Here is a 26957-nt window from a genome sequence, read left to right on the forward strand (position 1 = left end):
TTCTTAATATCTCCAAAGGATTCTCTATTTCCTTACAGTACCGGAGATAGAAGTAAAGTCCTATGTCTACACAGAATTTTCTTGCATAACGTTTGTATTTTTTACACACAACAAGTCAAAATTATTCTGGGATATAAAATTGTTTAAAATAATTTGTACTTTTTGTTGTTCAGTCATTTTTCAGTCATATGTGACTCTTCACAACCCCATTGGGGGTTTTCTTGGCAAAGATACTGGAGTGGTTTGCCATTTCCTTCTCCAATTCAATTTACATGAGGAAACTGAGGCAGGAAAATAGGGCTAAATGACTTGCCCAGGGTCACACAGCTAGTAAGCGTCTGAGGCCAGATTTGAACATGGGAGTCTTCTTGACTCCAGGCCCCAGCACTCTATCAACTGCACTACTTAGCTATCTTTGTTCGGTTGTATTCACCAATTAATTTCCAGAGTAAGGATAAAGCCCACACATATCCTGAGATTGGAATTTTATAAGAGAAACATTAGAAGATCTTTATTACAGGAGTATTTTGTCAAATCCACTGCTCCACCCAATTTGCATTTTACCTGCCTTTTAATATTCAACCACAGCACATTAGCAGTGTACAAAGAAGTCAGCTAACAATTGAATAGATCCCTTTTGTTCTTTTTTTCTTAAGCATAACAAAATCAACTCCTTTTTTTAAAAAAAGCTTAATTTTTAATTGTTTTCTGCTTACCTATTGCAATTCTTCTCATAGTTGCACTCCTTGTGGGTTTTTCTGGCTCTAGAATCCAAGTCTTCTGATCAATCTCATCCATGACATCCCAGAATGCCTTTAGTGATTCTAATGCTGACAAAAACTGACTATGAATATTTGTCAGTGAACTCTGTGGGAAGATGAAGGTTGAATGAGTCACATGATATTCTACTAAAGGAAGATGACTTCTTTCCCTTAAAATGGAGCATAATCACAAATTTTTAAGATTTCACTTTCAGCTCAAATTGTTTTGTGGTTGGCAAATGTCAGTTCATCATCTCCCCACCCTTAGTACCTGCTGATTCTAGATTCTTTTTTTTTAAGTTGAACATATATCTACAAATTTTAGGAAAAGAACGATTCTTCTAAAAGCATGTATCTTTGGCCATTACTACTACATACAGAATGGTAATGACTAAACTACATATAGGACATATATGTACACTCCGCTTTATGTTCCTATTAGACTATATCTTAAGGATGCTTTTCATACAATCCCAGCATGAAATAATTTTTTGTAATTTCCTTCTAGCTGTAGTTATCAAATCAAATGAAGTGCTAGTTGTAATTTGATTAAACTAGATCTGCTTTAAATGCCATTAGTATATAACTTTGTTATGCACTTCACTGAAGCAAAAGTATAGAAAGGATTTTACATTTCTTTCATGAATTCAAATGGTAATTACAAACAATATTTTTCTCTACATTTAACTTTTAACCACTCTTTGAACTCAGTGTTTCGGACATTAAACATTTTATCAATTTGCTTAAACACATTTTCCATAAGTGAGAATTAAAGTACAGTATCACTTTATTTCAATGATTGAAAATACTATTTTAAAGAGAAAAAGAAATGTAGAAAGTTAGTCGTTCTTCCTAAATTTAGTTCCCATTAAAAAAAAATCATAAAGTAGTTAATTACTATATGAATTCAATGGAGTTAATTACTATATGAAAGGTTTTGTTTTTGCCAGAATAACAAACAGCAGGATACAGTTTCTTTTGGGGGAGGATGCAAATGGGAAAGTCATCTTTCCATCAAATCTATTTACAAGGAAAACTCAAAGCTTTTACTTATACATTCTAAAATATTAGGAATGTTTGGATAACCATCTGCATGTAAAATTTGTTTCCTGTTTCAAAGGCATACAAATAATATGATCTGATAAAACATGATATAGTATAGTAGATATAGCAACATAACATAGCATAATACTGAGATGGCATGTTTCTGAACCCTGAAAGAAGTGCACTTCTAATGAATGGAACAAGCAGCAAAGACAAGACCTTTCGGCTCATCAGCATTCTCCTTACCAAGCTTTTCAAATACACTGAAGAGGAAAACGTCCTCTACAACCTTCTTCAGCCCCTTTGACGTTAGTATGATCCTGGGCAAGTCACTTAACCTCTGTTTGCCTCAGTTTCCTCATTTGTAAAACAGGAATAATAACAGCAACTGCCTCCCATGATTGTTGTAAGGATAAAATGAATTATTTTTAAGATGTTTTGCAAAGTTTAAAGCACAGCATTTTATAATGCTGGTAATTATTACATTCAGAAGGAAATACCGTTCACTTTCCCAATACCAGCTTCCCAAACTTCTCTAACATGGCAAACGAAGATGTCAGAGCAGGGATCAAAGTTATATTCTTTTTTTTTTTGTGAGGTGATCGGGGTTAAGTGACTTGCCCAGGATCACACAGCTAGTGAGTATCTGTGTCTGAGGCTGCATTTGAACTCAGGTCCTCCTGACTCCAGGGCCAGTGCTCTATCCTCTGTGCCACCTAGCTTCCTCTTCAAAATTCTATTCTATAGGAATATCCCTTGATTCCCAAAGTCATTCCAGCTAGGTCCCTGAAACAATCTGATTGTTACATAAGCCACGTGCAACCCATTAGTATTTTTGTAGGGTAATTAGGAAACTTAGATGGCAAAACTTTTTTCTTATAATTTTCTTCTCCCTAGAGATTTACATGTCACTTCAATTCACAGATTCTAAAACTGGATTTTCCTGACAGTTTTCTTCATAGAATAAACATAATTATGCTATGTATATAAATCATAGGTATTATTTGGTTTCATTTGTTATATTAATTAAATTTAACAAACAGTTTAAAATAATTTTGAACTATAATTCTGGTCATTTCCTGGTACTGTTACCCAACATGTCCACCTAGATACTCTTTCCTCTCATGGTTTTCATGTCACTACTCTTTCTTACTTCTCCTACTACCTCACTTAATCACTCCTTGGTCTCCTTGGCTGGCTTATTATCCATACTACACCTCATAACTGTGGGGATTTCCTAAAGCTCTGTCCTGGGTCCTCTTCTCTCTCAATGACTCCATCAGTTCCCATGGGTTTAATTATGATTTCTATGCAAATGAGTCATAGATATATACAGCCAGCTGTAGTCGCTCCCTTGACCTTCAATATCATATCACCAATTTCCCTATTAGACATTTCAAACCTGATGTCCTGAAGATATCTCAAACTCACCATGTCCAAAACAGAGTTCATCTTTCCCACTAAACCCACCCCTCTTCTAAACTTTCTTATTTTTGTTAAAAGTATCCCTAATTCTTCCACTCTCCCAGGTTCTTAACTTTGATGTTCTCCTTAACTCCTCATTCTACTTTACCTCCCATAACCAATTCACTGCCCAAACCTGCCATTTCTATATCCAAAACATTTCTCGTACCCAACCTTCTTTCACTTCATATTCAACTTCTGTCCACTCACATTGCCACTGTCTAGGCCCTCTCACCTAGATTACTGCATCAGTCTGCTAAGTGGTCTCTCATTTTCACATCTCTTCCCTATTCCAGTCCATCTTCCATAAAAGAGACAATGATTTTCCTTTGGTGTCAACCTGACCATGCAATTCCCCTACTTGAACTCCAGGGGATCGTTATTGCCTCAGAATCAATTAACCAATTAACATTTTATTAAGTTCTCTCTCTAGCTTTGAAAGTCCTTTATAACCTGGCACTAATCTATGCAGCTTCACTGTATGTGGCACCTTCCTGAACTCTAAGATCCAGCCAACTTGGCCTTCTCTCTGTTCCTTACCCAAGCTATTCCACTTTGAATCTCCATGTCTCTGCACTTGGCAATTCCAATGCCTGGAATGCACTCTCTCCTCAACCCTCTTACCAGAACTGCTCTCTTCTTTCAAGAACTTGGCTCAAGCACCATATTCTACACAAACTACTTCCTGATGCCTCCCAAACAACTTCAGATTTATTCTCTTTACATTTAATCTATACATATTTATAGCTGTCCTTTTCTCCCCTGTTAGAATGTAAGCTCTCTGAGAGCAAAGCTTGTTTCAGTCTTGTATTTCTATCCCCAGCACCTAGCACGATGTCTGGCACACAATAGTTACTTGATGCTTATCAATTTCTACACAGAGGTAACATTAAAGATAGTAACCCTCAAAACAGTCATTTCTACATTTGCTTCTGCTCTGCTACTGCAAAATTCTACAACATATTTCCATATCTTTGTATGTGTGATGAGAAAAATTAATTAAAAGTGAAAGAAGCCAAAGAAAAATGGAGACTAGGGACATCCAAACAGTGTGGACCTACAGACCATTACCCTCTGAAAGGAGTGTGTGAGCCCTTCATAGAAACTTAATTTCCAAAATAATTATTTATTCTTCTGTGTTTGTTTGTTCTTGCAGCCACAAGGCTTGCATCCTCCTTTTCCCACTACATCTTTGGCTTCTCTCTCTCCATTCTTATCATCCACCTCTTTTCACTGTAAGGATATGTTAAGTTACTTTATCTTAAAGCTTCTGTTAAAATGAATCATTCTATACAAATTGTAAATAAGAACCTTTTTTTTTTAAGAAAAAAACAACAAAGCACAAAATAAATAACCACATAAATTTTTCTGTAAGGGGATTCTGGTCCTTTAAAATCACTAAAAAAAATATCACATTTAAATAATTGCAACTATTTTCTTGTCTTCCTTCCACCCCCAGGAGGGGGAGGGGTTAGAAGCCAGTGATTTTGTGATATGCTGTATAACTGGCATGGTTAATCTTCTCTGATGCAAATGAATCAATTAAATGAGAAAGATGTTTTTAAATCCCCTACCACTCAAAACAGTGGACTCTTATTCTTCTGACATACAAATAATTGAAAGATCAGTAGTTCTGAGTCATTTTGGTAAAACAATTTTTGTACAGTATAACTTTAAGATAAATCATACATTAGGCCAGGGGTCCTTAATAGATTTCAGGGGGTCTATGAACTTGGAATTTTTAATATTTTGATAAGTGATTTCTGTATAATTGGTTTCCTTTTTAAATTCTATGTATTTTATTCTATACATTTAAAAACATTTGTCTGAGAAAGTATCTTAAGACTTTACCAGATTTATCAAAGGGGTATGCTGGGGCCAGCTCCTATGTGAGTCAATTATTAAATTTTCAGTGTTAACATTTATGTCTCAAAAATCAGCAAATACTACAAATCACGGCTTGATTTATTGCTTTGGTGATTGTGTAGACTTAAGAAAGTGATGGAAAAAATGTGAATGATTCATATTGAACTTAAAAGTGTGTCATGCATATTCCCCCCCCCCCACCCAGGGAGCTGGTTGTTAAAACATTTACCCACATAACCTTGGGTCCATGGCACTATAAAGTTTAAGAACACCTCCATTAGACATTAACTTTCAACATCAGGTCATTTTTGCATTTATTTAAATTTTATTTTAACTTGGCATTATAATGAATAAACCATCTCACAAATAATACTCAAAGATCTATTGAAAGGTTATTTAAACATTAAAAAAAAATCCACCCAAAGCATAAATGTGTCTTCTAAAGAAAAAGGCCATTATTATATGTAAACTTTATCTTCCACTAAGTCACCTTCTACAGTGAAAGGAGAGACTTCTACCCTCTCATGGCTCTAGGTTATCATTTAGTTATTATCATAATAGTACTATAATAAACAGGGTAGATGCCACACCAGGGCAAAAAAAAAGTGAACATTGCTTCTTAAGCAATCTCATTAGTTATTAAGGGATGACTCAGGCACTGGAAAAAAAAATTAAACTCGGGAGAATTTTAATGATTTGAATTTAATTTTTCCCAGGGCAACAAGTAGTTGGTAAAACTTAAAAGGTAAAAATAGAATCTATGAAACATTAAAATAACATGAGTAAAACTAGAGTTAAAGCCTGGAATAAGCAACAGGATAAGACAAGAAACCACACATATTTCATTCTGTTACCTGATTATATACAAACTTAACATAAGGAAAATCTATTTTAAAAAATTATAAATGTCTATGCTCAAATACATTTGCAATTCTTCCTTTAAAAAATAACTTAATAGAGGGGAAGACAGGGGAAGTGGCAGGGAACCCTTGAACCTTACTCTCATCAGAACTGGCTCAAAGAACAAATAACATACACACTCAATTAGGTATATCTATCTTACCCTACAGGAAAGTAGGAGGGGAAAGAGAAGTGGGGTGGAGGTGGATAGAAGGGAGGGCAGATTGTGGGAGGCAATCAAAACACTTTTGAGGAGAGAAAAGGTGAAAGGAGAGAGAGAATAGAATAAATGGGGTGGGAGGGAATAGGATAGAGAGAAATGCAGTTAGCAATCACAACTGGAAAAAATTTTTGAAGCAAGTTTCTCTGATAAAGGCCTCATTTCTAAAATATATGGAGAACTGCTTCAAATTTATAAAAATAAGAGCCATTTCCCAATTGACAAATGATCAAAAGATATGAATGGTCAGTTTTCAGATGAAGTAATCAGAACTAACTATAGCCATATGAATAAATGCTCTAAATCACTACTAACTGGATAAATGCAAATTAAAATGATTCTGAGGTAATACCTCACGAATATTCCATTGGTAATGGGGCAGAAAAGAAGAATGACAAATGTTGGAGGGGATGTGGAAAAACTGAGACATTAATGAACTGTTTGCGAGTTGTGAACTGATTCAACCATTCTGTAGAGCAATTTGGAACTATGCCCAAAGGGCTATAAAACCATACACACTTTTTGACCTAGCAATACCACTACTACTAGATCTGCATTCTAAAAGAGATTAAAAAAAAGAAAAAAAGGAAAAGGACCTATACATACAAAAAGATTTATATCAGCACTTTTCTGGTGGCAAAGAATTGGAAATTGAGGGGATGCCCATCAACTGGAGAATGGCTGAACAAGTTGTGGTATATGATTGTGATGGAATACCACTGTGCTGTAAGAAATGATGAGCTACTCAGAAAAACCTGGAAAGACTTGCATGGGCTGATGCAAAGTGAAAGGTACTGTGTACAAAGTAACAGCAATATTGTAAGATGATCAGCTGTGAATGACTTAGCTATTTTCAGCAATACAATAATCCAAGACAACTCTGAAGAGCTTCTGATGAAAAATGACATCCATCCCCAAAGAAAGAACTGATGGTGTCATAACACAGACTGAAGCATGCTTTTTTTTTTTACTTTTTCTTGAGTTTTTTTCTCTATGTTTTCTTTTACAACACGACTATTATGGGTATGTTTTACATGACTACACATGCATAACCTATATTGAATTGCTTGCCTTCTCACTGGTGAAGGGGGGCAGGGAGGGAGGAAGGGAGAGAATTTGAAACTCAAAAGTTTTAAAAATGAATGTTAAAAATTGTTTTTACATGCAACTGGGGAAAATGAAATACTAAATAATTTTTAAAAAATTACTGATGTCTTTTGCTACCCAACAACTACTGACCCCCCCAAAGGACACTTCTACCCAATCAAGTGATTGTGACTACTAACACATGGTACTTTATACTTTTGTGATGTTGTTTACGATGCTTTAATTATAATCATTTGGTACCAATATTTTCTGTTGTCTTTTACCTGAGTTATGTTGTCTCTGTATGTTTATATCTACGTGTATGTGTGTGTGTGTGTATCATTATCATCATGTGTATTGTTTTTTTGGGGTTTTCTTCATTCTGTATCACTTCATACAATTGTTCCCATGTATGTTCTTTGAATTCTTCATATCTATCATTCCTTACTATACAGTAACATTCATACACCACGATTTGTTCAGCTACTCCCCAATTAGTGGGTGATTTTTCCTCCAAGTTTTTTGCTATTACCAATAATAGTTTATAAGTAGTTATGTACACATAGGTCTTCTCTCATTGTCATTTACCTATAAACCTAGTGGTGGTTTAACTGGAGATTAAAATTAATCCAATTTTGGAGGGAATGTGGATCCCCTCCAATTAAAAGAACAGAACAATTTAGCACTTTCCCTTGAGCAATTACCTAAGACTTAACACTGTACTTGACACAAAGGAATCATTTAATAAATGCTTTCCCTTGATTCATTCATTCTTTTACAAACTGTTTGGACCAATTCATATGTCAACTAGCAGCGGATTAGTGTGCCTGTCTTTCCACTTGCCTTTCAACATTGTATATTCTCCTCTTTTACCATCTTTACTAATCAGATGGATGTGAAGGGATACATCAGAATTGTTACAAATTGTATTTCTCTGATTATTTGATTCCTGGCAAATTTTAGAATATATTATTAAAAGGAGAGCCACTGAACATTTAGAAAAGAAAGCAGTGATCACAGCTTTTTTTTGGAAACAAGTTACACAGAACTAGCCTCATTTTCTTTTTTGACAGGTTTACTAACAAGTGAATCTGGGAATGCTATTGATGTAGGTTACACAGATTTTACCAAAACATTTGACAAAAATCTCCTTTACACTTCTTGTGGAAAATAAAGAGAGGTGGGCTATCCAGCTAGGTGGATTCTAAACTGGATTTATGTCCAGCCCTCAAAAAGTAGTCATTTAATGGCTTAATGTCACCTTAGAAGGAGGATTCTAGTGGAATCCGCCGGGAATCTAGGCTTGGAATTGTATTGTTTTCCATTTTTACAAGTGACTTAGATAAAGGCAGAGATGGCATGCTTACCAAATTTGCAAATGACAGAAAACTGGGAGGTAGAGCTAATACACTGGATGACAGAGTCAGGATCCAAAAAGATCTTGACAGGTTAGACAGGTTTCCTGGAATTTATTAAGATTAAATTTAAAAGGAATGAATGTAAAGTTTTATATGTGGGCTCTAAAGATCAGCTTCATAAGTACAAGATGGAGAGATGGGGAGATGGGGTTAGACAGCAGTCTGAAAAAGATTTGGGGGTTTTAGTGGAATTCTGGTTCAATACAATTCAAGAGTATAACATACAGCAAAAAACAAAGCAAACAAACAAAAGATTCTGACCTTCAATTTCTCTACAGAGTCCTACACCAATGACCCACAGTGCCATGTATAGAGGTGGTCTGGGAACCTCCAGTGGCTATCATAAACTCTGACAGGTTCTGTCCCCCTGAAAAAGCTTTAAGTACAGTCCTACCACCAGACCATGTCTGCTTTCTAAAGACCTGCTTAGTGAACTCCAGAGAGGCTCATTGCCAGTAGCCTGGTTATGTGATAATAAATCCTTTAGCCATAACAAGCCAGAAAACAAATAAAAGTGCAAAATGGCATTCAGTGCTAGAACTTGGAAAATGCCCTAGATTTGGAGTAGGGGACTTGAATCTGAATCCCAGCTCTGCTATTTTAACAGCTGTGTGACCTTAGGTAAGTCACTTAATCCCTGTAGGCCTCAGTTTCCTCATCTGCAAGATGAAGGGGTTAAGCAAGATGGCCTTCAACATCGATTCAAACTATGAATCTATATCCTCTTCTTTTCTGTGACAATGACAGTATGGATGAAAAGAGGGTCAGGGGGATCAAGAGTTACATAGTTTTTAAAACTGTGGGTATTATAATATGAAGTCCTCCATTGACCAATAAGTGGACAAACTACTCAAAAAACTTACTCATGTTAATCTCAAAATTCTTCTATTCTACATTTATAATCAATGTTAGAACCAGGTCTCACACTGATGTCTTTGGGGCAGTGAAGTGGCACAGTGGGTAGAGTGCTGGGCCTGGAGTCAGGAAGATTTGAGTTCTAATGTGACCTCAAACATCTACTAGCTGTGTGACCCTGGGCAAGTCCATTAACTCCTGTCTGCTTTAGCTTCCTCAAATATAACTGGGGATAACAACAGCACCTACATCCTAGCGTTCTTGTGTGGATCAAATAAGATAATAATTTTAAGCCCTTAACACCATGCCTGACACATAGTAAGCTCTATATAAATAACAGCTGTTGTTGTTGTCATTATTATTTATCCCAGTCATGGTTCCACGCCCGATATAATGGAACATTCAAAGCCTGAAGATTATGACAAACAATTTCTTTATTTAAAAAAAAATCAATTATCGCTCCTCTCCCCCAGGTAAAAGCGGTCCACAAGGCAGTAAATTCAGCCCACAAAGCAGTTTCCCAGGGTATCCAGAACTCTTGGTCGGAGTCTTACAACTACCTTTATATGCTCCTTGCCCAAAGGGTCTACTACTGGGTTCCAGGTCAGTCTCCCTGAGAAACTCAAACTGCCCCAAGTCTTCTCTACAGCTTTTTGGCCCACAATCCTTGTTGGTGGTAGGACAGTATAGGGGTAATCCTAACTACCAGGCCTACCCAGTTGAAAAGTGTATAGGGGTCAGGGTATAGGCTGTTGTGGGACAGGGTGCTCAGAGTTTTTCCTTGGAGAGGTAAATAAAGGAGCTGGAAGAGAGGACTTTCATTACGTATCCTTATTTTTTGGAGTATCTGATCCTCTTGTCTTGCATTGTCATCCCACCCTAATTGGACTTTGCCCCTGGGAACATGGGCCCTGATGGATAAGCTTATGCCTTATCTTGACCAGAAAACAGGTCACTCTGTACTTCCCAGCCATTTCCAAAGCAGTCAGTGAAGACTTGTAATAATAATAAATAATAGTAGCTAACTTTCATATAGTGCCTACTATGTGCTAGGCACTGTGCTAAGTACTTTACGATTATTAGCTCATTTGATCCTCACAATTACCCTGGAGGGCAGATGCTATTATGGTCTTCTTTTTACAGATGAGGAAGTTAAGGCAAACAGAGATTAAGTGACTTGCCCAAGGTCATACAACTAATAAGTATCTGAGACAACATTTGAACTGAGGTTTTCCTGTCTCCAGGTCTAGAGCTCTATACCACCAGCTGTCCCATACATCATGTCTATGTCCTCTGAGTAAAGGACGAGGAATTGCTGAACCCAGTGGGGACTAAACAACATAGGAAAAAAAATGATTATTTTAACAGGAAGTAACTGATTACAGATGTCAGTCACCCTGAATCAGCTGTCTGTGTAAAAGTCAGACCATCAATTTGTTAGAACAAAGATCAAAATTAATAAATTTTTTAAATACAAATTTTTTAAAAGACATGATGTGCAATTAAAAGAACTCCAATCTGATCTACTTAAATGAATTACTGATGCTGAAAAAGGAAATGGTGGGAGGAAAGGACATCAACACAGACTGTAATAATTTCTTACATTAGTTTAACAGATATACATCAACTGTCATAATGAGACCAAGAGAGCTTCTACCTGAGTCAGCAAACACCTGACTTTCACAGGATCAGAGATTTAGAATATAAAGGGGCCTCTGATGTCAACAAGTCCAACCCCCTCATTTTACAAAAGGGAAAGTGAATTGTCCAAAGCCACACAGACAGTCAGGACTAGGTTTCAAGCCCATGTCCTCTAAATATAATGCTCATACTTTTTTTTAATGGAACTATCCTGTCTTACTTATCAAACAGAGAGATAGCGTCGAGGGCAATACTCATTGACTACACAAACCCATTTGTAAAATCTCATAGCAGCACTTTTTGTAGTAGGAGAAAAATGAAACAGCATGTGCTCATTCACTGGAGAAACAAAATGTGGCATACGAATGGAATGCTACTGTGCCATAAAGAATGATGACTAGAAGGAATTCAGAGAATGCTGAAACGATTTGCATTAACTGATGCAGGATGAAAGAAGCAAAAAGAGAAGAACAATATACAAAATGACAAATCATGTAAATGAAAAGAACACAAAAATTAAGATAAATGCTGTGTAACTATAATGATCAAAGACATGAGAAAATGTACCTCCCTCCTTTCCTTAAAGTGGTGAGTAGCTACATACAGAATGCTGCATATGTATCAGGAGAAGTTTCTGTGGCAACTGATCTTGCTTAACTCCTTTTATGTGCTATGAGGAAAGGTTCACTGGGTTCTGGAGGGTCCAGGGTGGGGGATGGGGGGGAAAGAAGGGATAGGGTGGAAAGTGGGTATGGGAAGGGTGGTGAACATCCAGAAATGATTATAGTATAAAAATAAAAGGCAACTGTCTATATGGTAAAAGATCATGAGCAATAGTGCCTCAGAAGAATGGGAGGTATAGTAAAGAAAAAAAAAACACCTCAGTTAAGAGAAAGCATGGCAAGAGAGACAAGTAGGCAAAATCATCCTGAAGACATCGAAAGAGCAAAGTGGAAGGAGGACAACAGATAGCCAAATGAAGGCAAGGATCTGAAAAGATTTTCATAACATTCTTTTCACTCTCAGTAATTAGCAGAGCTACCACATTTGGCTCCTAATACCACAGTCCCAGATATGATGCTAGAAGAAGAAAGTCCAAACTGGAAATGCAGTTTACCTAGACCAAGTGAAGACCACAGACGGGTTCGGGAGGAGGAGTCAGTTGGGGGGGCAGGGAAAAGGGGGACATTAAGAAATTATTTTCCAAGGTAGCTGAAGAAGAAAACAAAGGCATGTTAAAAAACAAACAAACAAACAAAAAAAAACCTTGGGCCTCAAAGACATACTCAAGGCAACTTTCCTATTTCCATAACAGTTTTACAAGAATAATCCTTACAACCACCAAAGGCATTCTTACCGATGGGGTTAGAAGGGAAATGATAGGACTTTGCAAGTCCCATTTCCCAGTAGATCACTTCCCTCTCTCTCATTCAACCGACAAAAGGATGCAATGGATCCAATATCCCACTGTGCTTGTTATTTGCTGACAATTTAAAGTAACATTTAACTTAGAAAAAGAGAACGAAGGCTTTTCTACAACATGATATCTCCCATTCAAATGTCAAAATAATAGAAGATTTCTTAAAAGATATAACAATGATAACCTTGTTCAATGACTTCTCATCATGTCAAATGAGGAATAAAAGGCATTCACCACTCTTGAGGGAAATCTAATGCAACGTCGGAAGGATTATCTAGATATGGGTTCTTCCAGATGCTCGTCTTTACAGGTAACATTATGCCAATTGGAGACTCCTAAATGAGATCCAAACTACTCTAAAGAGTTTAGCATAACTGTCAACATAAGAAAAGTCAAGTGGATGACAAAATGCCTATGGTACAGGCTATGATATGCAATTAATGGATGAGCCCATAAAGCTCATCCAGTAGTATATGTATCACGGAATGGCATTATAAAGTGACAATGAATTGGACCAAGAATTAAACAAAAAGAGGAGAACTGATTGTTTTTCCCATTGGAAACTACAGTTATTTTAATAATTTCAAACTTTCCTCTGAAATAAAGACCCATTTTATAAACACTATCTTGCCAGTGATGTTACATGGCCAGTCACAAAACACTACAGAAACCAAAGAACTGAAACTGTGAAACACATTACAAAAACGGCTTTACAGAAAAGAACAGAAGCAAAGGATATCATTAGTTAAATGCATAACAACAACAAAAAAAGACAAGGGGCTCATTACATGGTAAAAATGAGGAATAATCAGTGGACACTCTTGATGAAAAGACGGAGGGCAAAAAAGAGCTACAGTATATTGGGTAGTGGCAAATTTATGGGAGGATATCAGTAAAATTCCAAATGATGGGCGAGCTGCATTGTTGGAGGGAATATATACCCATGTGCATGTAATAAATCGTAGATCCATTTGAGTATTTACTATATGCAAAGTATTGTACTAGGTAACTCAGACACAAAAACAAAAATGTCAATCACTCCCTGTCCTCAAAAAGCTTCCAAGAATCTAATGTGGGAACAAATTATGTACACAGATGAATAAATACAAAATAATTTCGGGAGGGAAAGAACATTAACAATGAGGGCATTAATAGGAGTGGCACCTGTGCAGTGATATCACACATATACATGTGTGAAAACTCTTTAGGCTTTGAAATAAACTCTGCTCCCAAGATACCCTAACAAAAATTCTTAAAATGGTCACTGAACAACCCGTTGTGGGGGGAGGCACTGGGGTGGGGAGTGTGGACTTCCGATTTTATCAGTGTGAGAATTCATTTGTAACACAGTATTAGAGAGTTGCCCTGAGAAGCTAAGTGATTCATGGTCATACAGCTAATATGGGTGAGGAGTAGCACCTGAACACACATCCTCCTTGCTTCAACACTGGCCCTATAGCCAATGTGTTATGCTGTTTCTGCTCATGACTAAAACTGGTCTAAGTGGAAGGAGAGCGTGGATGCCAGCTGATAAGGAGGTGTTTGTGGTTCACTGTGCTAGCCAATGTAGAGATGATGGATAATGCTTTGAATGGTGTTGATAAGTCAAAGGAAACTGACAGCAATATGGTGATGATTTGGTGAAGGGCGAGGTGGCTTTGATCTAAGATTAATTTTGCAGAAACAATAATCAGGATACACAGCCCAGGAAGTCATACATCTGTACCTCCTCTACTATTACTTAAGAGAAAAACACAAATGACCAAAAAGTAAGGTAAGATCGGGAATTTAATGAAAGCAAATTAGAGGGCTACTCCTTAAATCAATACCTGTTCAGTCCTGTGTTCTCACATTACCTGCAGCTGCATCTATAGTAGACAGAACATAGTAAGTGACATTCATAATGAGAATGAAATCATCAAGAACAGATTAATTATGCTATTATAATTTAAGAATGTTAGAACCTTTTGGAAAATTGTCCATAAAATATTCAAAATCAACAAGTTCTATTACTTAAAAGGTTAACCCTCAGCCATCTAGAAAATTTGTCTATTCATGATAGTTTATTCTGGGCTATCAATATTCTAGGTTTTACAATATAAAGGAAATTTATCTTCCTGTTATATTTTTTCCAAATACTTTAGAGCTAAAATAAAGCACAAAATACCTATCATGATACATCAACATGCATAAGGAATATTTCCTTAGATGAAGGACAAAAGAGGTAGAATAGTAACAGTTCATGAACCCATTTATTAGAGCATGAAATTTTATGATTCTTATATGTGAAAAATACTACAGAGGGGGAGGAAAAAAGGTATATGCTAGAAGTAAAATGTTAGATTTCCCCCCATAACTGTTATTAAATTATGTTAAACTAGGAAAGCACTTAAGCAGAAAAGTGTGAACACTGCCAATCTCCAAATGTAACGCTTATTATCTTTAAAAGCATTTTGTTACTTTTATAATACCTGAAGTGATATAATAATGTCAGTCACTTAACCAGATCTTAGAGTATAATATCTTCATCTTAAGTACTATTATTTCCAGTATTTTAATAATTTTCACACAGTCCTGGAATGTGATCTTTTGTGCTCTGATGACACTTAAATTAATAGCATAATTTTCTGGTACTTGCAACAGTTGCTTTCCATTTTGATTTTTTACATTTTTCTATATCTCATACAGATAAATCCTCTAATAATCTTTTTATCTTTATCTTTGGGGAATTCAAAAGGCTACAACAGAAAAAGGAAATATCAAGGGATTATAAAGCAGATACTTTTAAAAATTCAATTAATTTAATACTAATTGTAATTTTTCCAATAATGTTCCTTTAAAAGGGAACTAAATCTTTTAAATACTCAGTTCATTTGATCTTATTTGCATGCTTCATTGATGCTGTCAACTCTCTCTCTTACTGTATATCTATATCTGAATCTATTTAATCAAATCATATTTCTTTGTCATGCAAGCCATAAGAATTTATCATCTCTTTTATACTTCATTAACTAGTTTATTTTGACCACTGCTGACCACTATTTATTTAAGAGATTGATATTGATACTATTTTTATTCATGCTAACCCAGTATTTGCCCACAAGGTCAAAATGATACAAACAGAAAAGTATCTGCTTCTGAATACTAACCTTTTCTAGAATTATGCTGGCATGCTGGTAAAAATCTGTCAAGTGCATTTTGAAAATAAGTAGGCACTTAATCTTGCCCAGCTAAGCTACCCTATCTGCTTGACTAGAAATATCAAACTTACAAGCAAAAATAAACTGACATCTTTTTATTTTAATCATGCCAAACTCAGAAGTATGGCACAGAATAGGTTGGCAATATCTAGTGTTTCAGAAAAGCTCATGCTAAAAACAAAATTGAGATAATGACCATATTGTATATTTTTGCATAGTACAAAATTTTCAATGTTACTTGTCACTGAAGGTCACTGCTTCAACAAAATCAGCAGATTGCACCAATGTTAATTATCAAAATCATCTTTTAGGTTCAAAGATTTTTCAGGAAGTAGTTATTAAAATGTGTGGTTCAAAAAAAGAAAAAAAGCCACGATTTAAATATTTAATATGGATACACACCTTCTGGCTGATGCTAACACCCTCAACACCAGGACCACGACACAGACAGGGGCAGGAAAGACTATGCTACCGAGCATGCTGTTCAGCTGTTTTTCAGTTGTGTCTGACTCTATGTGACCCCATTTGGGGTTTTCTTGGCAAAGAAACTGGAGTGGTTTGTATTTCCTTCTCCAGCTCATTTTAAAGATGAGGAAACTGAGGAAAGCAGGGAAAGAAAGGGAGAGGGAAAGCTAAGATTGGGAAGACAGTGTCATGGGCAAGGAACAGCAAGAGGGTCAATGCCACTCAAACTGAAGAGTACAAGGGGAGAGTAAACTGTCAGTACACTGTAAAGGTAAGAAGAGGCCAGCTGTGAAGGGCTTCAAAAGCCAAACAGAGGATTTTACACTGAATCCTGGAGGTGATAAGTAGCTACTAGAGTTTGTTAAAAAGGGGAGTGATATGGACAGACCTGTGAGGTGGCAAGCAGACCATGACAGGCTTTCACAATAGTCCAGTTGTGAGGAGATGAGAGGCCTCCACCAGGATGGCAGTAGTGTCAGAGGACAGAAAGGAGAGTATATGAGAGATGTTATGAAGGCAGAAACAACAGGACTTTGATTAGCAAGCTGAGGACAACACTTGCCTACCCTGAGCAAAACTCATCATCCTTACCCCAGCATTTAAAATATGTCTCCTGTTTACAACTGTCCATCAGAAGTACAGAGCTTCACTGTGGGCACATGCAACTTCAAACACACACAACACACCATCAAAGGTAGGATATTCTGGCATTAAAAAGATGTATATACTGGTCAAAAATTTAACAGTTTTACGTTCTCAGTAAAACCACAATAACAACTGAGACTTGCCTGGGGTTGTCAGATGTTATTTACAAAGTAATTCTTCAGCAGTCATCTACCATAATCATACGACATCGTACTTATTAGAAACAAATAACATCAGCTCCACTTTTATGTTTTTTGAACACTGGAAAATAGGAGAATATCTCTGTCCTTCAATGTATGAGTCACAATAATGTTCGAGTACATAAATACCACAGGTAACATTTTTTCTTTTCCTCTATAAATCTGGCTAGTTTAAGAGGAACCAATGAAAAGAATGATAGAATATTTTAACTCTAACACCTATAGTTGTACACCAAGAAAACAGAAAGCTAGGCATCTTAAGAGCTTCATGAATAATAAGACACTGATAAATTTCTTCAGTTTTTAAACTAAATTAAGCTGGTATCTCAAACATTTAATTAATATGCTCCATGGAGTTATGCTGAGCCTACCAATACTATCTTGGACTTTAACTCAATGAGATTCCCATTTATTGAACATATATTCTATAAAACTGAGCACTTACTTTATAACAAGGAGCTATCGTAGGTATGGAGGGGGATGAAAAGGAGAGTAAGACGTGATTGTGGCCCTCACAGTCTAGAAAGGGAGCTAAGACATACCAATATTTAAAATATTGAGTAAAAGGACTGTAGGAGTACAGCTAAGATATAATGAAAGCTTGAACTAGTGGCTGTGGGAATGAAGAGAAGAGGAAGGATGTAAGAGGTGTTGCAGAGACAGAAATAACAATTAAAGGATGTAGTCAAAGATGACTTGATCCAACTCGACAAACATTAAATGGTCAACAAGCATTTATTAAGCATATATCATGCATCAGACATGGCAAAGGGATGGTGCAGGGGAGGATCATGATGAAGATGATTATAATGGTGATAGTTAACATTTATAATGCACTTTAAGGACTGTCTTTAGAGTCCTTTACATACATTATTTCATTTGATCCTCATAACTCTGTGAGGTAAGTACTATTATTAGCCCCACTTTACAAGTGAAGAAACTGAGACTAAGGGAGGTTAAAAGACTTTCCCAGGATTACATACCTAGTTAAGTGTCTGAGGTGGAATTGAAATTTAGGTCTTTCTTATTACAAGTCCAAAACTCAATCCATGATATTAAGCTGCTCCTAAAGAAAGCAGTCCTTGCCTTAGAAGACCTTACATTGTGAGTTAACTTAGAAGTTAGTTATACTATCAACAGAAATAAAGGACTTACAAAGATGAATAGGTTTTGAGGCAAAGATGTTGAGTTCCATTTTGGAAATAGTGAGTTGTTGAGTGCAGGTGGTACATATGGTAGAGATGCCCAGGAAACAGTTAGAAATGTGAGTCAGCAGTTCAGAAGAACACATGGGACTGGACACATAGATTTGGAAGTAATCTTCATAGACGTCATAGCTGAGGCCTTAGGTATGAAGAGATCATAAAAGAAAAAAAACAAATAGAAGTGGCCCCCCCAAAAAAAATCCTAGAAAATGCCAATATTTACAGGAAAAAGAAAGAAAGGCTAATAAAGAGAGTTAAGAAAGTATATTTTTAAAAGTTGGAAGAAACTACTTCAATGTTATGAAGATCAACAAAGAAGAATATTAAGGAGGGATTGTTTGGGGGTATCAGAGGCAGCAAGGTAGTCAAGAAGGTTGAAAACTGAGAAAAAAATAAAAGATTTGTAGATTAGGAGGTCAAAGTGACCTTTCAGTGATTAATGTCAATAGAGCATTGGGAATAGGCACTAGATTTCAAGCAACTGAGAAGTAAATGTATAGAGAAGATGGGAAGGCAGTAAAATTTGGCAGTGAATGGAAGGGAAGAAATGGTAGCACAAAAGAATATTATTTCCATCAGGAAAATCTAAGCAGATACGTAGGCAGACAAGAGGGAAATACTAGATACAGAAGAAAAATAAGAAATTATTGCTGATATAGACCTGGGAATAGACTGAACTAAGGATATAAGTGAAGAGGATATAAGTGGAAGAGGGACACTTCTAACAGGAGAAAGGTAGATTACGACAGAGAAATGTTTAAATGAAAAGGTTAGAAATGAGAGAGTATGGTTCTATGGCCTCAAACTCAGCCGAGTAAGAGGTTGGGTGACAATTATTCAGAATTTATGATTTTCTATGTGCACAATCCACCTATTAGGGATACCTGGATTGGAAAGAGTTCAATGATATCCAAATCTTTGATCAACTCAAAAGCCAATTAAATCCTGGAATAACAGAACAACATAATTCCACATTTCTTTATCTGGTCAGTAACTACCTAACAGAAAAATGTTGTTTCTTTCTTGTTTATGAATTTTTATTAATGTAGATTAATTTTCAGAAATATATTTTAAATGTCTAGTTAAGACTAATAAAGAATATTATAAAGTAATTTCAACTCAACACCTTATAAGTATTACTGATAAACTTGTCACATTTATGCCACTGAATAAGATTCTTCACTATTTTACATCTTAGTTCAAGTAATAGCACCAGTAAAGTGATATACTTCTCTGTACATAAAGCCACCAAAAATAGTGAAGTTATGAGTATTTGCTCATCATTTGCCCTTTGTTCATTTGAGGTATGTAGTATTGTAAAACTTAGCCATGTTTTATTACAGACATCCCACGGGTAACATAAATTTTTAATGTTGAAAGGCATGAACTACAGAAATGAAAGTTAAAAACAAAAAAAACAAAAAAAACCAAAAACCATGGTTGCATCTAGCATATACATCAGAACTTAAACCAACCAATGGAAACTGCACCCTAATTGCCATATTAAACTGTGGCCACCAAATATCAAATTAGTGAGATTCTAGTATTCTATTTTTGTAATAAAAATTAATAAATACTTTAGCCTAAGTATGATCAACCAGCAATCACCTAAGCTAATAAAAGAGACCATTAGTGCATATGATAGTAATAGTATATCACAAAACATCAGGATAAACTGTATCAAGTTTTACTCCCCTCATGGCAAGAAAGGAAAAATACACCACTGAAATCCTACTTCACTGCCTCCTCATGGTGTAGCAAGGCCCTGGAAATGTCTCCAAAAAGAGTTCATGACAGAGGTATTCAATTCAACTTCTTCTGACCCCCATAATGTGTATGGCTTTTTTTTGCCAAACCACTTTGGCAATGACAGGATTTCTGGGACTCTAAAACTAAATGTCTTAATTACTTAAATGTATTTCAAGGACTCATGATTATATTGATGTGGGTACTCCCTTCATCAATGTGGATCACCACTTTACTATACCTTATTAAATGGTTTCATGAGTTGCTGTGGCTGAGAAAAGCCAAATTCTGGTGGTAGTAACAAATCTCTCTAAATTTGGCTTGGCAGTCCTCAAACAACAATTTCAGCTTGGTAGGACTTGTAAGAGTTTGCATCGCACCGGCACAACTTTTTGAAATCAGAGGGTCACATCCATATGACAGTGAGCACCTGAGCTGGATTGTAATGGGAGAAATTTCTTAATTACTTAAGAAAAACAACAGAGGCAAAAGAGATCTGGAGTTCTTAAATGATTTTTATGTCATGGAACCCTTTAGCAGTCTGGTGACCCTTGCTCAGAACGTTTTTAAATGCATTAAACAAAATGCATAGGATTATAAAGAAAATAGAATATGTTGAAATATATTTGTGTGTGTATGCACATATATATATATGTGTGTATATACACACACACACATACACACACACGCTTTAATTCACAGCCCTAAGGCTAAGAACTCCCACAAAAGAAGGAACAAATGGTTCTCTCGCAATAAAATTAAAGAAGAAAGCAGAAGAAAATGCACTAGTAATCACAGGTAGATCACTGAGAAGGGTAAGTGTGTGGTAAGGAGCCTGACTATAGAGATAATTCCCAGTATAGATAAGTGGAAGCAAAGTTAATTTCAGAGGCAGCATAGCATAGTGAATAAGGAGCTGGTTTTTGGAATAAGGCTGTACAATGCTTGGCAAGTCACCTAACTTTTGAGTTCCCCTAATAATTCTCTAAGACTCCAAGTTGAAAAGCTAAGTACTGATTTCTACTGGTAGAGGGGATTTCCTCAACAAGAGTTCCCTAGAGGCAAGCTGATGGTACAGTGGCAAGTGCTGGGCCTGGAATCAGGAAGACCATTGTTTAAATCAGAAACTTAAACTTTTAGGTGTTCGGCCCTGGGTAAGACACTTAACCCCTCTTTGCCTCAGTTTCTTCACCCGAAAAATGGAGATGGTAACAGCACCTACATCCCACGGCTGTTGTGAGGATCAAATGAGATTTTTGTAAAAAGCAGTTGGCACATAATAGACAGTATGTAAATGCTCATTCCTTCCCTGCTTATTCCAATTGAGTCACTGATTTAGTTCAAAAATTTATACATAGAAATTTTATTTTTTAGTAACAATGGCTTTCCTTAGTATTCCTAGTAAAAAAAAAAACCAGATCATTATTTACAGATATTTTTATGTAAACTGAGGTAAAGGGTAATTACAGACTTATTCACGCTGTTGCAATTAAGTCAGTGGATGAGTTGTAAACAAAATCCAGGATACCTAACTGCTACTCAGCTGTTCTAACTAATGGGTCTCCACTATATAACAGAAATGTTTCCTTTAATTACAAATGTTTTATTCACCATCACATAACAAGCCAGGGGCCTTTTCATTAAGTTCTTTGTGGTGTTTTTCTAAGAACACCATATTTTCACAACCTATTGTAACACATGAGGTCTGAAAATACCAAGGACCTGTGGCAAGTCTACTTGTACTAGGCTGAACTATTTTAACAGAACATGTGCAAGCAATACTCTGATTTCTGGTGTCCATTTTAATGTGGTCAAAGTCCTCATCGGTATACACTGATTTTGATATAACCATTATGTCCTTGATATTGCTATATCTTACAAAAAGGCTTTATCATTTGATCTATGGCTTCACCAGTTATCAATTTCCCCAGAAGAACCTAAGTAAAGAATGGCCAGCACCAGAGTTTGAGGTTGGTGTGTTCTGGCTTGGTTTTTTAAATACAGAGCCATGTAATGAGAAATGAACATGATAGGCTGCTTATATGTTAAAATGTATAAAAGAAAATCCATTGGGTTAATGAAAAAAGTAAATAACCGAAATAAGTAGATGCTCAAGCCCTTGTCATTGAGAAGCACTTTGTGTTTATTTGGCACATATAACAGCAGCAGAGGCAGCGGCAGCAGCAGCGCTGCCCTTGGTGCTGATTTCTTACTACTCTAAATGTCTCCTCCGAGCCAGAATACACTGGCTGCTGCTGATCACGCTGTGAGACACCTGCACTGGCTACTAGGCTTGTCATGACGCACAAAACCCTACCATCTTCAGCTTGACATTGTGCAAGTTATAATTATTCATCCAAATGAATATGTCAGAGCAGCAGCAGCAGACCTCTCATCAGAGCAAAAGAAAAATACATCAAAACATTATCAACCCAGCAGGAAGACAGGGACCATAAGGAAAATTACCCATTTTTAATATGGATGCCACAAAGCCATGTCTATTATTTTACAAAAAAGAAAAGAAAATAAGGATCTTCCAAATTTAAAGTCCAGGAGCAGTAAAACAGAACTTGAAATAGGTAAGAGCAGACAGTTAAAAAAAAATCAGTTACCTAAAATCTATTTACATTATCATTAATGAGATTTTGTATCTATATTGCAGCAATGGCATTTCTGCTGCTTCAAGAAAGAGTCTTACCAACGTTTCCATTAAAGATGACCTGCAAATGTTAAAATTTTTAAAATAGAAAATAAAGCCTTTCAAGATAGAATGTGTGCCAAATGTCCCAATTAGCCAAGAAAATGGAACTTTCAGAAAAATTAACCTGACAATATTCCTACTTTCAAGGCCAAAACCATTATTTCCAAAACTTTCATCAGCTCCCAAAGAGTCTCAGGATTCATTCTAACTTCACTACAACATTTAATCTTTTTTTTTCCTACAAAATCATATGAATTTTCAGAACATTGATTTTTGTCCCTTATACAAACCAGCAAGATGATGAATCCAAGTATAAATACATCTTTCAAAATGAACGAAACTGTAGCTAATAGAGAATGCAAGAATTTACCTGTGGTGTCCAGGAAACAGAAAATGGAAGCGGTAAATCCACATAGCAATCTGGTGATTCTGTTGGATACTGTGGGGAAAAAAAAGTGACAACTTCAACTACCCCTGCTCCTCTTTGTCTTTTAGGTTGTATGGCTTCCATTAAAACAGAACTATTCAAAATCCAAGGGGTTTATATATAGTTTTCAATTTGGCAATCTCAGAAAGCTTCTGACACTGTATGAACAGTACAGTAAGACTGTAAGTTCCATGAAGACAAAGGTTGTGTTATCTAAACTTTCCATCACCCTTACGCACCTTAACACAATGGTGTACACATGGGAAATTCTTAATAAATGCTTGTTGTTGTAATCTCTTAAAACTGTCAAGAAATATACACGGATACAGAAGTACAATGAAAATTATACAGATAATTTTTTCATCAAAATATGATTTTCCACATGGACACATTTGCATTTCAAGATGAGCAAAGGTCGAAATTTGCTTTAAAAAAAAACTTCAAATATACTGAAGAAGATGAAACTAATGAAAGGAAAAGAAAGGATGCAAAGACTAGTCCATTTAGGGTTGATAAAGTCCAAAATCTGAAAATGATCTGACATTAGTAGAATCTTAGGTCTAAAATTAATCTTACAAAGTGAAGTTTTTCTGGAGAGGAAAGGCTGTCTAACTCAGTCATGATAACGAACAGGGATTAAAACTTCCAAAGGAGGCCACAGAATCTCTCTAGGGTTTTAAATCAGGAAGAGATAACCACATTTTACAGAGTTTAGGTGGAGCCCATTTAAAGGAAGATGCAGAATATTTGCTTACCTCTTCAGAGTCCAATTCTAGGATTCCTTAGTTTCGTGGGTAATTAATTATAATTTTTTCATTATTTTCCTTGAAGGAGATTGAATTTCAGAAAAAGAAAACTTTCTGATGAAAAAAGATAAACACTTTTTTGTGTCTTGTTTTAAATCCCTTTCCTACCTGCCAATTTTAAGGATTTTCTTGGATAAGCATCAAAGTGGCAGGTCACCAACAAGAATTTGAGTGGAAATTTATTAGCACCCCAAAAGATCTAAGTGCTAAAATGAAGGTTTTACTCTGCTGAGTGCTATACAAAGAAAGGTACTGATTTAAGCCTGTTGATAACTTAAAATCTAAAACTGATTCAATTCAAAAAATATTTATTGATACACTGAGGTAGGCTGATACATAGAATGATTTAAAGGAAAAACTACAGAACAGCTTTGATACGATGTAGCAATAAGAGCCAACTGACAGTCAAATCTTGACTGATTAGGTTAATGGAGGGGAACAGTAATGCAGATAACCTGATTCTCAGATGGTGCAAAAATCATTTATATTTAGCACTGGAGTGTATTTTTGTATTTACCTTCCAGTAAATATATCTGACTTTCTAATAATTTACATCACTTCAAACAAAATAGTAAGAGCATGTTGTGAGGTCCTCAACTACTTAAAAAGTGGCAAGTATTTAGTTTCCCTATTTTGTGCACTATTGCCAGCTGGGAATAGTCAGTTAGTCCATCAATAAACATTAACTTTCATACTGAAGCAAAGCACCAACCAAATACAGCAAGTGGGCCACGAAGTTTCCATTAAATATATAGCATTCATGACTTTCGACATAAATGGAAATAAATGTACATAGGCCATTATGTTAAGCAGAAAAGCGTCTCACCGTACCAGCAAATGATATTTTAAAAACTATAAGACCCTTTATGGTTTTGGAAAAGCACCTGGGTAAGGCTATAAAAGACTTAGGAAGAAAACCTCCACAAAAGAGAAGCAAACATTACAGAGTTCTCAGATAAATTTCTTGAGGCTTCAACTAAATCTAAACAACTTCACTATTTTCTTTCACTTCTGATCCTATAAAATCTTTTGTAATACTAAAAAGATAGACATTAAAAAATAAACAAATAAATAATAACAAACAAAATGAAGAAATCTCTTTATCCTCTTAAACTTTCAGGTCTCCCAAAGATCAAAATGGATGCCAATTAATTTTCTATATTTGTTTACTCATTGAAATCTAAAGCCAAGCTGTTTTTTAATATCAGTCTAATAAAGATTAGGGTTGCTGCCCATCCCCTTGCATCCAGCCATTTTGATGGGTTCTAGAAATATAGTTCAAGAACTTTAAATCTTACTTTATAATTTAAATTTTAACTTTAGTTTTGAAAGATCTTGATTCTTTTTTTTTCTTTTAGATGAGAGAGAACTTATCAGACTTATTTAGCATGAAACCTCTCATTCACCTGTCCTTGAAACTGAATGCTGAGTTCAAGGTGAGTTCTTTTGTCACAAGACATTATGGTCTCTGTGCTTTGAAAAAGTGTCAGTTTCTTAAGTGTTGAATATATGAATTGAGCATAGTAAATCACATGCAGTGAATCTATTTTCCTTTCAGTACTTCTGATGCTAGACTAAACAATATAATGCAAGTAAGGTAAAGAAGAAAGGTATAGCATGTAAGAGTGACACACATCATTCTTTTCACAAAAGTCCCTGTATAAAAAAGCATCCATAACTTCATACGCTTTCAATTCAAAATGAAGCAAATAAAAAGTGAATTAAATGATGAATCTTTAGCCTTGATGGTGTCCCATCAAACAACTATGTCTAAATATAATCTAGGTCAAAGTGGACACAAAAGGTCTGACGAAAGAAACAAAGCTCATGTCTACTGATTTAGCAGGTCAAGTGTTCTTGCTCTACTTTTGAAGGCAAAAATATTTGCAAATGAATAAGCAGAAAACCTTTTCAGACAAAACTATCACCCACTTACAAAAAATCCTTACTCAAATAGATTTGCTTAGTGACACGTGAATTAAGTAGTTTATCAAACTTTATCCCCTACACTGGGAAAAAAAAAATCAAAGTTCCGTGAGACGCGTACCTAGTTTGTGAATCAGTAAATTTAATACAAAGAGTAGAACCCTACCATGCTCATTTTCATGATATTTATCTGTAGCTGTAAATGTCCTGCAAGCAGTCATGTACCTCAACAGCACGTTACCAAATTTCAAGACATCTTTCCATAGCCAGTGTGTATACTTTCACACAATACTACCACAAAGTCATCACCCAATTCTCAACTTGAGTTTTACTTAGAAGTTTAAATGACTGAAAGGCTTTAAGTGAAATAAAGTATTTCTTCAGATATCACTGAAACATTCAATTTGCAGTGACCAAATACCTTCCTGGGAAATGAAATGCATGATGACTATTATAATGTAACATCCTATTAAGTATAAATGGCAGTAGTTGCTATAGAATCACTGGTGTTTTTCAGACTCTAAGACAGCCTTTTACTTCACAGAAGACACAGCATAAGATTTCTGTCTTGGGCTTTTAGCCCTTTAGCTCCTGATACATAGCTTCAGTTGGTAGGGCTGTGTCTTGTGGTAAGGAAACAAAGCAGGGTGCTGCTGGGGGATATTCCCAACCCAAGTAGTCACCTGAGATCAATCTGTTTGGCAAGGAATCCTGATTTTACTTGAATTTGAAAGGAGAAATCGAGGCTGTCCTTTGAAATTAAAAAGGTCATTTTACTTCTATATCTTAAATGACTCACAGCAAAAATTAAATTAAAAAAATCAAGATAATTTTAAAACAATAAAGCATAAAGTTTGCTGGTGCTTTATGTGTGTGTTTCAGGAGTGTCAATATGTATTATCAAAATGTGGGAATGGAAATTTATTTCTTTTACTTTGTTCTTAGGGATCAGCTTAGCCTG

At 35.8% G+C, this 26957-nt stretch overlaps 1 protein-coding gene across 1 annotated transcript in view; it reads right to left on the reverse strand.

The window, feature by feature from the left end:
* FANCL (FA complementation group L) overlaps positions 1–26957 on the reverse strand; it is an 82380-nt gene that overhangs the window by 9101 nt on the left and 46322 nt on the right. Inside the window, exons 7-8 of the mRNA XM_020996216.2 lie at positions 23208–23276; positions 717–867 (exon numbers count right to left, since the gene is read on the reverse strand). Of these exons, the coding sequence (XP_020851875.1) occupies positions 717–867; positions 23208–23276 (220 nt within the window). The remainder of the gene's footprint in view (positions 1–716; positions 868–23207; positions 23277–26957) is intronic.

Source organism: Phascolarctos cinereus, unplaced genomic scaffold (assembly GCF_003287225.1).
Source record: "Phascolarctos cinereus isolate Bilbo 61053 unplaced genomic scaffold, phaCin_HiC Scaffold_2;HRSCAF=192, whole genome shotgun sequence".
NCBI lineage: Eukaryota > Metazoa > Chordata > Mammalia > Diprotodontia > Phascolarctidae > Phascolarctos > Phascolarctos cinereus.